This window comes from Triturus cristatus, chromosome 5_1 (assembly GCF_964204655.1).
Source record: "Triturus cristatus chromosome 5_1, aTriCri1.1, whole genome shotgun sequence".
In the NCBI taxonomy this organism is placed as follows: Eukaryota; Metazoa; Chordata; class Amphibia; order Caudata; family Salamandridae; genus Triturus; species Triturus cristatus.
In genome coordinates, this window is record NC_140587.1 from 4,008,219 (window position 1) to 4,024,425 (window position 16,207).

The 16,207-nt window shown below is 46.8% G+C and overlaps 1 protein-coding gene across 3 annotated transcripts in view; it reads left to right on the forward strand.

The window, feature by feature from the left end:
• LOC146829915 (butyrophilin subfamily 2 member A1-like) overlaps window positions 1-10,146 on the forward strand; it is a 193,064-nt gene extending 182,918 nt beyond the window's left edge. For all 3 annotated transcript variants that reach the window (XM_085604184.1, XM_085604186.1, XM_085604185.1), the window contains 2 exons: window positions 3,796-3,822; window positions 8,958-10,146. In XM_085604184.1, coding sequence (XP_085460310.1) covers window positions 3,796-3,822; window positions 8,958-9,469 — 539 coding nt within the window. In that variant the 3' untranslated portion in view covers window positions 9,470-10,146. The remainder of the gene's footprint in view (window positions 1-3,795; window positions 3,823-8,957) is intronic.
• Window positions 10,147-16,207: the final 6,061 nt, after the last annotated feature.

The window sequence follows — 16,207 nt, forward strand, 5'->3', positions numbered from 1 at the left end:
ACAAGTTTAAAACTTTTTCCTACTTTCTATGTGTGCTGCACAGTGCAGCACACATGCAAGTTGAAATAGTAAGGAGAAATTAACACATTTCTCTATGTTAACTCCTGGTCTTTAGCGGCGTTACTTTTTGGCGCTAAACCCTGTCTGCTAATGTTAATAGATTGAGTTTAGAGTCAAAAGGCATGTGTGGTTGCATGGGAACACACGTGTACCACCCGTGCAACACCCCCTTGACGCAAAGTAATGCAAAGCAGCGATTCGCACTGCTTTCTGTTACTATTCCATACAAACCAACGCCAATACCAATTGGCGTTGATTTGTTAATCACCAAAAGGTTTAGCATTGGGTTAGCTTTACAAAAGTAACGCTACCCTGATGCTAAACCTTTGTGAATCTGGGATGAAGTCTTAACTCCCGGGCCTCGCTACCACGTGGGAGTCATAGCTAAGTATAAGCCAGTAGTTTGTAGCCACCGGGATATACAGATAACAGGCAGTGCTCATGACGAGCACCAGTAACTCGGAGTCCAGCAGGAGCTGGGAAAGTGGCCTGGCACCCCGAAACTATGGATTTATGTCTCCCCTTTGTCATGGTTGGTGTATCATAGTCTAAGCAACTATGCCTTCCTCTCTTGCCTTACTAAAAACACCCCATAGTAAAACAAAATAATTAAATAATGAAGTGTTGCAGTTTTCAATAATGCAGTGAATAGCACTAAATACTTCTGCCATTTTAAACACAAAATATGCCCTATCCAGAGTACAGAATCATAACCTGACCTGTGCCCAGTATCAAGGAACTAAGCCGCCACCTAGAATGCCACCAGCAGGGTGTGCCACATGGACCCTCATGGTAGAAAAATGTGTGTTTAATAGTATTACCCACAGTTTTAGGTCAAATGGGCGTTTATACTCCTCAGAATTATAGATACTCAGGACATCATTGCCTGTGGAGTAAGAGAAAACATTGGATTCTGATTTGTACCTTGAGATTGAACTAAAAAATGAGGAATTACTTGTGAAAATGGTAACACTGCATGTGGCTTATATACTTCCAAAGTGCCCAAGTGAAAGCCGGCGGATCCGAGGAGTCACAGCAGAGCTGGTGATATCAGCGGGGGCAATAACTCCGCATAATCTAACGATAACTCCTATTACTAGACAGATTTACAATAAAATATGGGTCATGATCAGACCCTTGGTGGTGGGCAAAGGGACTTGGTTTGGAAATCTGTCCTTGCACCGGGCCGGACCCTTAGGGGTCCATTAGGATGTAGGGTGGATTGCCACCGCCCACATGGCGGTGGCGATCCACCCTACATCCCTCCCCGCCCGCCACCCATTTCCCGCCTGCCATATTAGTATCGCGGGGGGAACCGCTTTGGATGGGAAGACCGTCCACCGCTTTTTCGCCTGTTCGATGAGTCGACCAGGCGGAAAAGGGTTTAATATGGTGGAGGTGTCTGCTAGACACCGCCATCCATATCAGGATGCAGGCGGGGGCAGCCTTTCCATGGCAGGAAAAGCATGCAGATTTTGAAGTTGGGGGCCCGATGCGGGCCCCCAGGATGTTGTGGGGGGCGAGGGGGGCACACCGGGGGTACCTATGGTACCCCCTGTATGTGCATGCACAACATGGCAGGCACCGCGTGGTGTCGCGGTGCCTGCCACGTTGTGCATGCATATGCACAACATGCATTTTTGGCAATGCGGCGGGTGATGCTGAAAGCACCGCCCGTTGCAATGTTAAAAATGCAGGATGCGCCCACCAGTTTGGCGGGCGCATCCTAATCACCCCCACGGGACCGCCGCACTTATGGCGGGCGGTCCCTTTTTACGTCCGGATGGCGGGCGGACAAAATCCGCCCGACATCCTAATGATGCCCTAAGAATTGGAACTGGAAATCTAAGTGTAGACCCTAAAAGAAACCAACAGAGTAAACATCAGGGGCTATTCACGAAGGTAACTTACACTGGGGAGCAATTTACACTGTTGAGTAACTTTTATTCTTTTTGGCTATTCACAAAAAACCAGGTGTAAAATTACTCAATAGTGTAGACTTGCACATCTCCACCCATGAAACAGATGTGGAGTCAAATTTCTGAGTGCAAGTTATTACTGCCAAAAAGAAACAGAATTAGGTCTAGTACTTCTCCCATGGCCAACCACAGCGACTGCAAGACGCTCTCACAGAATATAATGAAATAGGGACAAAAAAATAAACCTATAGGAAAGAATATTTAATTATTTAAAATAGTGTACATAACAATTAAAATAATTCAATGTTAAACAATATCTAAAAATAAAAATATGTATTATTATAAAATATTCAAAACCCTTTTTTAAATGTATATATGTCTGTAACATTAAACTGTATTAAAGTATATTTAGACTACTTTTAATTCATTCTGTACATCACTTATTACCAAGGACCAATACTTTAAGTGGAAATTTAAGTTTTGAATTTCAACTTAAGCTCAATATATTTTCTTTTAATTACATATATTTACATTCAAGAATTAAATAAAAATTGGTTTAATAGATGTGTACCTTTTTTATTTTTTTCTACATTTAAAAGTAATATATAAAATTAACTTACAATAAGAATTAACATAAAAATACTTTTACTGTATTCATTATAAACTTTAATAAACTTTTTACATTTTCCCTGTACTTTATGAAAGGGAGATACCCACCTCCACGGTGAAGTCTCTATATGGTAAAGTAGAGGAAAAAGTAAAATAATTTATTTAGCTACACAAATTATTTTTTAAAATAAATGTGTCCCTTTTTAATGTGAATTCATTATATAAATTAATTTTAAATGTATTACAAAATACAAATAATGGTAAGTGAAACTATTTTTTTTTTTTTTTAAACTAAATCTTCAATTTACATGTAAAACTATTTGTCTGCAGTTTAAATAAAAAATATAAGATCCTGCATTAAGTACAAAATTCATTTTTTAATGTGCAATGATATTTAATAAATGGTGATGTCTTGAATTAATTAAAAGGAATTTTTTTCTTATCATAAATAAATGTTGCATTGTTTGTCAAATTCAAGAAAGATGATTAAATATTTTAAAACAGATAATAAATATGTCATTTAATTATATGATTTATATATAAATTATGTAAAATATTTACTTTAATTTGCATTTTTTTCCTACGAGATATTGATTTTAAACCATTCCTCCATTATTTTCTTTGGAAGGGTGTTGCCGTACCAGTGGTTCCCCATGTGTGGAGCTGGGCTTTTTTCAGCTCTGAGCTGGAGAAATCTGCTATAATTTCGAGTCATTTTTGGCTGTAGTAATGTTAGAAGTTGGGTTTGTGGATAACAATGGGCTCACTCTTTTGTGGGAGGGCGCATGCTCCTCCCTGAACCCCATCTCCTCTTTACTCCTCTGTAAACCCCTCCCATTTAGGAGTAAATAGGCCTCTTTTTCCAGCCAATCCCATGTCCCTCCCACTTTTACTGCTAAGAACCAAACACAGGTGCGTGAGGTGTCCCTTCAAAAGAAAAAAACCGAAGGAACGGTGGAGGTGACTCGTTCTACTACTCAATGTACCACAAAATGCAGTTTGTGAATAGCCCCATCTTGTCTATGACGTGATGGGGGACAGTGGCCTGGTCAGTGGTATGGAGCAGTGAACGACTACGCGGGTGATGCTGCCGTACGTACAGGGGCTAAACTCTTTGCTTTAATAATGGACCTTCTCTTCTGATGCTGCGCTGTTTCTTATTTTACTTATTCTAATGCAAACAATGAAATCATGTTTTTTGTTTCAGAGATTATTCCTGCAAAGAAAAATCAAGGTAAGAACCATACACATGCACCCAAAGTCTCTGGCGCTCTCCGCCCATCACGATGATCCACTTTGATTGCATCAGGGGGAGGTGGGAGCTTTTCACCTATGTCTGGATTCCCCACTCCCATACTGACTGCCGTGTGAAAGACAGAGGTCCCTCCCCACCACCAGACCAGGCTCTCATCTCACCCCTACTCCTGTTGTGCTCATATGAGGGGTGCTAAAGCCACTGCCTAGTGCTCCATACGAAGGTCAGTACGGCCACAATCTTTAGAGCCGCAATGCATTCAAATGTACATTTTTGGCGACCATGTTAAAGTCAGGCACATTTAATCTTGCTTTTGTAAGAATGGACAAACCAGGAAGTTTGCAAAAATCCTCAATGTCAGGCGTACTAAGGCATTTTATGATCATAAATGCTCCAATTCGCTAAATCAGACCCTTTGTGACTGCAAAATGGCCTTTTGTTATGTACCAAACCCAAACTGTGACTTACAGAGGGGGTGGGAGCACACTGCCTCACATCCCAGCACTCAGTGTGTCCCAATGCATCATGGTTAATGCAGTTCATGATAGCACGTACTTCTATGTCAGTCTTTAGTTTTTCACCCTTGTTGGTGCAGCCAGTGTTGTGTAACACTAGAAAGATGTTCTGGATTCATTCCTCATCAGTAGAGAGCAACAAGTCATCTTAGTGGTGCCGTAATGCTTCCCAAAGACTGCTCAGGCCTCTGTACCACGCACTCGGCGCAGGTGCATCACCAAAGTGTGATATGATGACACAGCACTGAAGTGCAATTTGGGTTTGCAACAACGTAGCGAATCGCGTCCCGTCCAAAAAGCAATTCACAATGAGACAGATGTATTAGTGTTTTGCTAATTAAATCCATTAAAAAAACATTATTATTTTACCGACTATTGAAGGCAGTGGTAAGCCATTCGCAAATGGGAAGGCACCAGCAAGGGTCACCTTGCCCTTTGTAAATATTCAAAATAACATTTTGAAGGAGTAGACAGTGGTCAATAGAATCACTTTACACTCATAAAAATGTTTTGTAAAGTTTTTTTTTTTCTAAATGCATGAAATTTGTCTTTTACGAAAATGGACAATCTTAAAAAAAATACATTGCAGTATTGAAAAGCAACCACACACATACTGGTCTGCTGACCCCATCAGGCCACCATCCCTCCCATTGTAAACAATTAGAGTAGGTTGCAATTAGCAACCTACGTCTTGCATATTAATGAGGCAGGGTGGATTCCAATCCCCGATGAATGCTGATTTAGCAAAATGAGCTATTAGGACATAAATCGGTTCGAAAAATCAGAATCAATTCGATAAACTTCAGGCCACAATTTGCGACACTTTTAATGCATCAGTTCCTCGTACGCTTGACCCTACACCCTTGTGGCAATGCCTTGTATCTCCTTAGACATTCATCCACTCACGACCACTGTGATACAGTGAGACAACGGGACCTCCAGGGTGGACCCCTCATCTATCCGCCATCTTGCTTCTCCGCAGTGCCGTTCCCCTTTCCACTGTCATTACCGCAGCTCTTTTATAGGGAAACGCACTAGTTATTCCTGGGTGTGGCCATTCAGGGTCATTCGTCTCCGATGATGTCATGCAGTCTTTGGTAGGATTCTCTCTCTGTATTATACGTCACTGGTAAGAAAACTGAATATTCAATGACGAGGCATTCTCCCGGCTCATGCATATTCATTATGGAGAAGGCTGCTCATACTAACACCAATGTTAGGGCTCTGTGCTGTCTCCTGTGGTTTCCGTCCTGACTGAGGTGTACTTCAGCCCACGTTAGGGCACTGTGCTGTCTCCTGTGGTTTCCATCCTGACTGAGGTGTACTTCAGCCCACGTTAGGGCTCTGTGCTGTCTCCTGTGGTTTCCATCCTGACTGAGGTGTACTTCAGCCCACTTTAGGGCACTCTGCTGTCTCCTGAGGTTTCCATCCTGACTGAGGTGTACTTCAGCCCACGTTAGGGCACTCTGCTGTCTCCTGAGGTTTCCATCCTGACTGAGGTGTACTTCAGCCCACGTTAGGGCACTCTGCTGTCTCCTGTGGTTTCCATCCTGACTGAGGTGTAGATCCGCCCATGTTAAGGCTCTGTGCTGTGTCCTGTGGTTTCCATCCTGACTGAGGTGTACTTCAGCCAACGTTAGGGCACTGTGCTGTCTCCTGTGGTTTCCATCCTGACTGAGGTGGACTTCAGCCCACGTTAGAGCACTGTGCTGTCTCCTGTGGTTTCCATTCTGACTGAGGTGTACTTCAGCCCACGTTAGGGCACTGTGCTGTCTCCTGTGGTTTCCATCATGACTGAGGTGTGCTTCAGCCCATGTTAGGGCACTGTGCTGTCTCCTGTGGTTTCCATCCTGATTGAGGTGTACTTCAGCCCACGTTAGGGCACTGTGCTGTCTCCTGTGGTTTCCATCCTGACTGAGGTGGACTTCAGCCCACGTTAGGGCACTGTGCTGTCTCCTGTGGTTTCCATCCTGACTGAGGTGTGCTTCAGCCCATGTTAGGGCACTGAGCTGTCTCCTGTGGTTTCCATTCTGACTGAGGTGTACTTCAGCCCACGTTAGAGCACTGTGCTGTCTCCTGTGGTTTCCATCCTGACTGAGGTGTACTTCAGCCCACGTTAGGGCACTGTGCTGTCTCCTGTGGTTTCCATCATGACTGAGGTGTGCTTCAGGCCACGTTAGGGCACTGTGCTGTCTCCTGTGGTTTCCATCCTGACTGAGGTGTACTTCAGCCCATGTTAGGGCACTGTGCTGTCTCCTGTGGTTTCCATCCTGACTGAGGTGGACTTCAGCCCACGTTAGGGCTCTGTGCTGTCTCCTGTGGTTTCCATTCTGACTGAGGTGTACTTCAGCCCACGTTAGAGCACTGTGCTGTCTCCTGTGGTTTCCATCCTGACTGAGGTGTACTTCAGCCCATGTTAGGGCACTGTGCTGTCTCCTGTGGTTTCCATCCTGACTGAGGTGTACTTCAGCCCACGTTAGGGCACTGTGCTGTCTCCTGTGGTTTCCATCCTGACTGAGGTGTACTTCAGCCCACGTTAGAGCACTGTGCTATCTCCTGTGGTTTCCATTCTGACTGAGGTGTACTTTAGCCCACGTTAGGGCACTGTGCTGTCTCCTGTGGTTTCCATCATGACTGAGGTGTGCTTCAGGCCACGTTAGGGCACTGTGCTGTCTCCTGTGGCTTCCATCCTGACTGAGGTGGACTTCAGCCCACGTTAGGGCACTGTGCTGTCTCCTGTGGTTTCCATCCTGACTGAGGTGTGCTTCAGCCCACGTTAGGGCTCTGTGCTGTCTCCTGAGGTTTCCATCCTGACTGAGGTGTACTTCAGCCCACGTTAGGGCACTGTGCTGTCACCTGTGGTTTCCATCCTGACTGAGGTGTGCTTCAGCCCACGTTAGGGCACTGTGCTATCTCCTGAGGTTTCCATCCTGACTGAGGTGTACTTCAGCCCACGTTAGGGCACTGTGCTGTCACCTGTGGTTTCCATCCTGACTGAGGTGTACTTCAGCCCACGTTAGGGCACTGTGCTGTCACCTGTGGTTTCCATCCTGACTGAGGTGTGCTTCAGCCCACGTTAGGGCACTGTGCTATCTCCTGAGGTTTCCATCCTGACTGAGGTGTACTTCAGCCCATGTTAGGGCACTGTGCTGTCACCTGTGGTTTCTATCCTGACTGAGGTGTACTTCAGCCCATGTTAGGGCACTGTGCTGTCTCCTGTGGTTTCCATCCTGACTGAGGTGGACTTCAGCCCACGTTAGGGCACTGTGCTGTCTCCTGTGGTTTCCATCCTGACTGAGGTGTACTTCAGCCCACGTTAGGGCACTGTGCTGTCTCCTGTGGTTTCCATCCTGACTGAGGTGTACTTCAGCCCACGTTAGGGCACTGTGCTGTCACCTGTGGTTTCCATCCTGACTGAGGTGTACTTCAGCCCACGTTAGGGCACTGTGCTGTCTCCTGTGGTTTCCATCCTGACTGAGGTGTACTTAAGCCCACGTTAGGGCACTGTGCTGTCACCTGTGGTTTCCATCCTGACTGAGGTGTACTTCAGCCCACGTTAGGGCACTGTGCTGTCTCCTGTGGTTTCCATCCTGACTGAGGTGTACTTCAGCCCACGTTAGGGCACTGTGCTGTCTCCTGTGGTTTCCATCCTGACTGAGGTGTACTTCAGCCCACGTTAGGGCACTGTGCTGTCTCCTGTGGTTTCCATCCTGACTGAGGTGTACTTCAGCCCACGTTAGGGCACTGTGCTGTCACCTGTGTTTTCCATCCTGACTGAGGTGTACTTCAGCTCACGTTAGGGCACTGTGCTGTATCCTGTGGTTTCCATCCTGACTGAGGTGTACTTCAGCCCACGTTAGGGCACTGTGCTGTCTCCTGTGGTTTCCATCCTGACTGAGGTGTACTTCAGCCCACGTTAGGGCACTGTGCTGTCTCCTGTGGTTTCCATCCTGACTGAGGTGTACTTCAGCCCATGTTAGGGCTCTGTGCTGTCTCCTGTGGTTTCCATCATGACTGAGGTGTGCTTCAGGCCACGTTAGGGCACTGTGCTGTCTCCTGTGGTTTCCATCCTGACTGAGGTGGACTTCAGCCCACGTTAGGGCACTGTGCTGTCTCCTGTGGTTTCCATCCTGACTGAGGTGTGCTTCAGCCCACGTTAGGGCTCTGTGCTGTCTCCTGAGGTTTCCATCCTGACTGAGGTGTACTTCAGCCCACGTTAGGGCACTGTGCTGTCACCTGTGGTTTCCATCCTGACTGAGGTGTACTTCAGCCCACGTTAGGGCACTGTGCTGTCTCCTGTGGTTTCCATCCTGACTGAGGTGTACTTCAGCCCACGTTAGGGCACTGTGCTGTCTCCTGTGGTTTCCATCCTGACTGAGGTGTACTTCAGCCCATGTTAGGGCTCTGTGCTGTCTCCTGTGGTTTCCATCTTGTCTGTGATCAAGTTGTGTCTGTCTTCTGCCCTCTTCTGTGTGGACCTGATGTACGATGAAGTAGGGTCTCCTTTCCTATCCTTGTCTCTTCCTCCTGTAGCTTTAGATACAATTATTTTTCACTGTGGTCTTTGACTGAAACCATCTTTAACTCTTTCTTTTCCAGTGGAAGTTCTTATGAACCCCAACACAGCTCACCCTGAACTTCACATTTCAAAAGACTGCAAGACACTGACGCGTTGTGAGAGACAGACAGACTTACCGGACTATCCTGAGCGCTTCGATACTCGCCTCTATGTGCTGGGCTCAGAGGGATACTGCTCAGGGAAGCATTACTGGGAGATCGAGGTGGACCACAGCACTGGGTGGACCGTAGGGGTGGTCCAAAGTACTATCGAAAGGAAGGGAAAAATCGAGCTGTCGCCCAAGGAGGGAAAGTGGCTGCTGCAGCTGCATGGTGGAAAGTACACTGCGCTCACCTCACCCCCAAAGTCTGTTGTCATCAAGAAAGAGCTCAAGAAGATTGGCGTTTACCTGGACTACGAAAGCGGCAAAGTGTCGTTCTTCAATGCTGAAACCTTCCACAACATTTATACATTCCGGCATTCATTCTCCAGACAAACACTGTACCCCTTCTTCTCTTTATGGATCTCAGAGGATAAAATTACACTGTGCTAAGAGTAAGAAGTGTGTCAACATGGAAAGAAAAAGTAAAAAGTCATCTTAAGTGTTGACCTCACTCGTCTCAGAACATCAGCAACTGACATTATTGGTGTTAATGGTGCAGAATGTGAAGCAAAGCTGATACCTACACAGGTGTCCTGGCGCGGCCACCGTACGGCGCAAAAAAGAAGTCAATTCCAACCTGGAGGGGTGAAGCCAGGGTGCGAGCGCCTTCTTGAAAGTTAGGAGGTCCCCAGTGGAAGGGAGAGAGGAGGGCGGCTTGTTCCAGAGTTGAGTGTCCTGCACTGAAAGGTTTGGCCCCTGCACGTGACTTTTGAATTTTGGACCTGTTGTGATCCTGTGTCTTCCGGTGCAGACCCTCTTTCAATCAGGATGAAACATGTTATTGATACGACAAGGGATGGACTGTGATTCCATCTAAATGTTCACTGTGAGCGTGTCATGGACGTGTGAGAATCACGTTTAGGCGAAAACACATTCAGTGCTGGTTTGGATTGGAGGTTATTCAGGGGTTTCATAAACACTATAACTGTTTTCCTTCACAATTCTATCATTTTATTTCCTTTAATCATTTGCTTTTATGTTATGTTATGTTAAATATTCTTGTTAAGCACGACCCTCACCTGAAGGCATCTAGGCGCTACGGTAATATGGAGAGGAATAACTATTAAGGTTTCGATATTTTCATTTTATGAGGCGGTTTGAGGTTCATGAACACCTCCAGGACAGGTTCCTTTTTAGCTGCAGTTTCCATTTCGTTCGCCTGCCTGCGCTTAGTTCACAGTCAGCGTTCTGTCATCCTTCGCAGAACTTGTGAAAGTGGCATCCATGTCTGGACACCCTTCAGCACGGATGGTGGCACCACCGGGCACCACGAGTCTGTTGCACCCTCATGATATCCACATCTGAAGATCTATCAGTAGATACTTAAACCAAACATGAGATTCAAAGGACCCACATGCTTACGGACTAATTACATAATGGACGTATTTTGCATCCGCCTCATATAGTCCGGTTAGATCTAGTGTCTTAAAACCCCCCTTCGATTCTGAAACCATAAGATACAATCATTGGTCAGTGCCCTACATAAATCCTGTACATTGACCATTGATAGAGAGAAAGACTTCACCTTGGCGCGGACCCAGCTGGCACCAGATTCAACCCTGAGGCTAGGGTGAGACCCCCTCAAGGCTCAGGCTGTACCGAATGGTGAAAGGTCCATGAACAAACACAATGTCTTTGCCCTCAAAGTAGAAGTGAAGCTATTCCAGACAGACACAGAGGGGCATATGTACAAGCCCCTATCGCCACCACAGCGTCACTTTTACAGAAGTTGTGGTGGCCATAGGGGATGTACAAGGCAGCGTTAAGCCACGTTAAATGGGTTAACGCTGCCTTGTGCATAAGACCATCTTTCATGCTATGGTTAGCGTGAAAGAGGAGGGCACTAGGTGTTGCGGTGGACGTTTCACCACAACACCTATTCATATTGACGCTGCCCCCTACGTACAAGGGTCACGTACATGGGAGGCAGGACCAAAATTAAGACCAGGTAAAACCTGGTCTTAAGTTGGCGAAACGAGGATAAATGCTTTATTTCTCCTCGTGCAAGGCAGCACACATGGAAAAAGCAAAATGCCATGGATTGTTTATGCGCAGGAAGGCCCCCCTTCCTGTACATAAGCAATCTTTAAAAAGAATGGCAGTCTTTAAAAACATGCCAAGTGACAAAATGGCATTTAAAGATTGTTTATGTGCAGGATGGGGACCTTCCTACACAAACAATCCCCCCTGCACGCAGACACGCTTGCACTCTGGAGCCAGGGTGCCTGCCTTGATGCTAAGGCCATCGCAGGTTGAAATGCAAGGTGCACCACATTCTTGTAAATATGCTGCAGCCTTGCGTTACCAAAGTGGATGAGAGACGAGTGAAGCCAGGAAGGCTAACGCCGCTCTCTCGCCCACTTCCTTGCACATATCCCCATAAATCTTGTTTGTCCCTCGTACACGCACCAACATTGAATCTCCAGTAATCAGTGTATAGTTTATTGATCTGCTAGAACTACCAAAGCGCCTAGAGACAGCACAGCGATAGTGTTAGAGCTACAAATGTGATAATGATGTTGTAATAATTCCTTGTTGTTTTCATTGTTCATGAAACATTTAGTTGCTTCTAAATATTATCTTCTGTGATGTTATTATTGTCTGCACTAGATTCAGGAATTTTTAAATAACTATTTTAAATTAAATATATTTAAATCCATGCTCTATTTCCAGTGATCCGACCAAGTGAACACTACGTGGCTGGTGCTTGAAGTCTCTACCTGAATACAGCATGCCTCGCACAGCAGCGCACGCACTGCCCAGGCGCGACCTAAACATATGGGGAAACGGTGTTCATACTATGAGCTAGGCACTGCAGGTGTTGGCGGTCAACGAGGACGGAAGTGGGCTCTATGGGAATTCTGTCATTTTCAGGATCCCCTGTGAGGGCCTGCAATGCACGCGATTGTGTTGTGCATCTACTAGAACTGATAACGTGTTGTTGTAAAAAACAAATATATCCTTACTGGCAACTTACTCAATTAGTTCCCTTTTCGACAATTCTGGAAGCCTGTTAAACTTAGTCATCATTAAAGTACTCACAGGTTATTTGTAGGTGTTGCTTCTCCGTCAAGGGTCCCTACTTAACTGTTGGCATTGCCAATAGGTCTGGCTTAAATGTGCCAACCCCTGCAGTCAGCATTTGAGCATGCACATTAAATCCACACCTATTGCCACACCTCTCACCGCGCACTCACACTGGCACCCCGCTCGCCCAGCACTGATGCTGGCACACCAGTCACCCTGCACTCATGCAAGCATACTGCCTGCCCTGCACTCAAACAGGCACACAGTTTGCCCTACACTCAACCAGCCACACCGCTCACCTGCACTAGGGCATGCACACCGCTTGTGCTACACTCACACAGGCACACCATTTGCCCTACACTCAGACACACCGTTCGCCCTACACTCAGGCAGCTACAATGCTAGCCCTGCTCTCAGGCATGCCCAATGCTCATCCTACAGTCACACAGGCACACCATGCACCCCGCATTCAAATGGGTACATCGTTTGCCCTGCATTCACACAAGACTTACAGCACACCCCAGATTCCGAAATGGAGTCCGCTCGCCATGCACTTCGGCAGGCACACTGCTCGCCCTGCAATCAAAGAGGGACAAAGCTTGCACTGCACTCAGATAAGCACACGTCACTCCTGTGTGTTAACCGAAGAAGACTGCATGCACAGCACAATGTATGCAACTTAGCCAGCGTAAGTAGTACTGTGTTCTTTACAGACAATCTTATGCCGGTGGGTGCTTACCCACTCTGTATATACATTGTAGAAAAAAAGAGAGTTAAACAGGGCTTGGGAACATAGAAGGGGTCAAAGTAACAAAATGATTAAAGGAGAGAGAAACAGAGCTAGAAGAAAGAGTGAGTGCAGTGAAAAAGGGGGAGAAGCTAGATAAAAGAGGGATAATGTCTGAGAGCTAAAAATGCCTAGAGGCCATCAAAGCTGGCCCATCCGTGTGGCATTGCCAGACTGCCCAAAATGCCAGCCTGGCACTGGTGATTGCTAACTACACCAGGCTCAACACTGGTAATTTTCAGCAAGGCCACAACAGTGGTTAAAAGCAATTCATCCAGATGGGGTTAACCACCTCCATCCGCTTTCATTTTACCACTCAAGGCTTCAAGGGATACGATCTATCCATGAAGACACCTGTGCGCCCCCCAATCTGAAGAAAAGTGAGATGAAAGACCAATGTGCCCTCACATATTCCCTGAACCCCTATAGTACAAATAACAGGCAGAGCACCCTCTCACCCCACTCCCTTACAAAAATCCCACCACACTCCCATTGAGTCGGAAATGGCAGAAGTCGCTCTTCACCGGCTATAATGGCAGAGTTAGATGTGAGGGCACAGTGGGGCTCCCGTCGATCTCAGTGTACGCTCTGGTCTCTGGGTACCCACAGCAGCCGCCCTCTGGCACACGGGGACTGGGTACACACAGCACTGCACACTGGCACACAGAGATTCAGGTGGATGGGAGGATGGAGCAGACACCCAGGCTTCTGATCCCAAGCCACAAGGGAGACTGGGTGTCACAGCGGGGCTTGTGGCGAGTCACGGTGGTGACTCTTGGTGCTAAGGGGGGTTCAGAAGAGGGAACACAACGAGTGGCTTCACATGACATTATTCATCCCGTTCTCTGATTCCAGGACACACCTAGCCAGGGGGCTTACCCTCGTAGGACACGGAGTACCAGGGCCAGGTTTCAGGTCCCAGAGCTGAGTGTATACACGTAGTGATGAAGAAACATTGCAGGCATCACCGAGTCAAGAGGGGTTCACAACTCAGTGACAAAGAGCCCTGAACACATCACTCGCCACACGTCAACCTAGGGTGCTTTACCCAGCACGCCTCGGAATCTGCCCCCACACAGTTAGTTCATGCAAGACTGCAGTGGATTAGACGCCTAATAATGTAAATCTTTAGTTTGAGAAAAATGTTAATACTCGGTCTGGAGTAGGTAGGTGGAGTTTAGATCACAACTTGACCGCACAAAAAATAAATGTAAATATCTTTTTGCTGCGGCACTGCAGACAGACACTGCCCACGATAGTGGCAGCTCCGGGTTTACCAATGAAAGGGCTGCAGACAGTTTAAAGGGCGAGCTGGCACAGTGGGGCACTTGAATATATAGCGTGCAGTTAAACTGAAAGCTAAATCAAGCGCGCAAATCTACAAAAATAAATGTAGATATGCTTGAGCTCTGAAATGTATGTGTCTGCCTTGTATAGTTGCAGCGCGCAGTGAAACTGAAAGCTAAATCAAGCGCACGGTGGGAGCGTGTGAAAGCTAACATCACTAGAGAAGAGGCGCCATGCACATCGCCTGTCCAGCCACGCACATGTCCTGTCCCCCTTCGCCCACCTAACCGACAACAATAGGTTTGCCAAGGTGTGCAACGCATGCGCTGCGTCGCTAGGTGAGACCTAAAAAGGAGATTAGCACTGACTGAGTGAAGCAGATGTTGAGGGAGACACCGCCTGCATTTCTGCAATAAAATAAAGGAGCGGACCTCACAAATAGCTTCATGAGTGATACAAAGGGACTTAAAGACAACTCTCTTGGGTCTGAGCAGCCAATGGGGAGAAGCAAGCGCAGCTGTCGAAGATGAGTAATGTGGAGGGGACAGAGGGGCTGATTAGAGTCAAGAGAGGCGCTGAAGCAAGTATAGTGAGGTGACGCTAAGAGCAAAGAGTAACAGTAATCCAATCTACTAATTGTGTAAGACTTCACCACTAGGGGGCAATTATGCTTACGGTGGTGGGGCAGGAGGTTGCAGAGAATCCTCATGAGGGACAAACAAAAAGCTGACAACGCGTCGACTTACTTTAAGAATGAAAAGTCAGACTTCAAGATTACTTACAGAAGAGGCAGTAGATGGAGTGGAATGAGCTTCAAAGGACCAAAAATCATCTGGGGGGCACAGGGGTTTGGCTGTTGAGCTCCACAGCACTTTGTTCTGATCATGGCTGAAATTCACAGAGGTTTGGCCAAGCCATGCGTGGGTGTTGTGCTTGCAGCTGTGGATAGCCCCAGTAGTGGAGTGGATTGATGGACTGGAATCATTAGCGGGGGGCTGTCGGTGTAGATCATCAACTTTATGTTGCGTGCCCTCGTCAGAAGAGGCTGTGGTCCTACATAAACATTGAGCAAGGACCGGTTCAACTCAGAGAAGAGCCCTGGGTACTCCTTGTGTGACAACTATACTTATGGACAGGAAAGGTGGAGGAGGCATGGATTGGGCTGTATTGACAAGAATCGATTCACACTGTTCCAAGTCTCTGCCATGACACCTGCATCCGCTGATAGGAAACTCAAGCTGTTATGGCTCACCGTGTCTGAGGTGGCCAGCAGGTCAAGGACCCTTGTCCACTGCAACCTGGATGTTATCCAAAATGGAGAATAGGGCTGATTCGGTGCCCGGGGCCAGTAGAACCTCAGACAGGGCCAGGTGTGAGTGCCAGAGATCAACATATCATTACATTTGTCTATGATTTTAGCAGAAAAGGGGGAAGGGAGACCGGCTGGATTTTGCTCAGAACAGATGGATCGGCTGTTGTTTTTTTAAGTGCGGAAATACCACAGATTCCTTCCACTAAGAGGGAATCAAACTAGTAGCTGAGGATCATTGCATAAGGATTGGAATGGAATAGCGAAACAGATGGGCACCTGTCTCCATGTTCGTGGTGTTAGAGGGTCAAGGGTTCAGCCAGATGAGATAGAGCCCCACTCTTCCAAAATGGCTTTTGACCAAAGTCATCCAAAGCCGGTTGATGCCATGCTCAGCAGAGATAGTTCAAGCCCCTGATGAAGCAAGTGCAGTAAAATCATTCAAATGCTCCTGCTAGTCAAGGGCCGACATAACGTTCCAGACTTTATTCTGAAGGAAGTCCGCCATACTGTCGCCAAGCATGTGAGAAGGACTGATAGTCTGAGATGTACAGAATGGATTAGAGAGGGTGCTAGCCATTGAACAAATCCATTTGTGCACTATTGGGTGTGTTAATGATTTTTGACTCATCTTTGGCAAAGAGAATCGGCTTCTCAGGCTCCTTTAAACCTCCTGAAGTTAACATTTCAGTTCCATGGAATAAGTGCCCCTCCATGC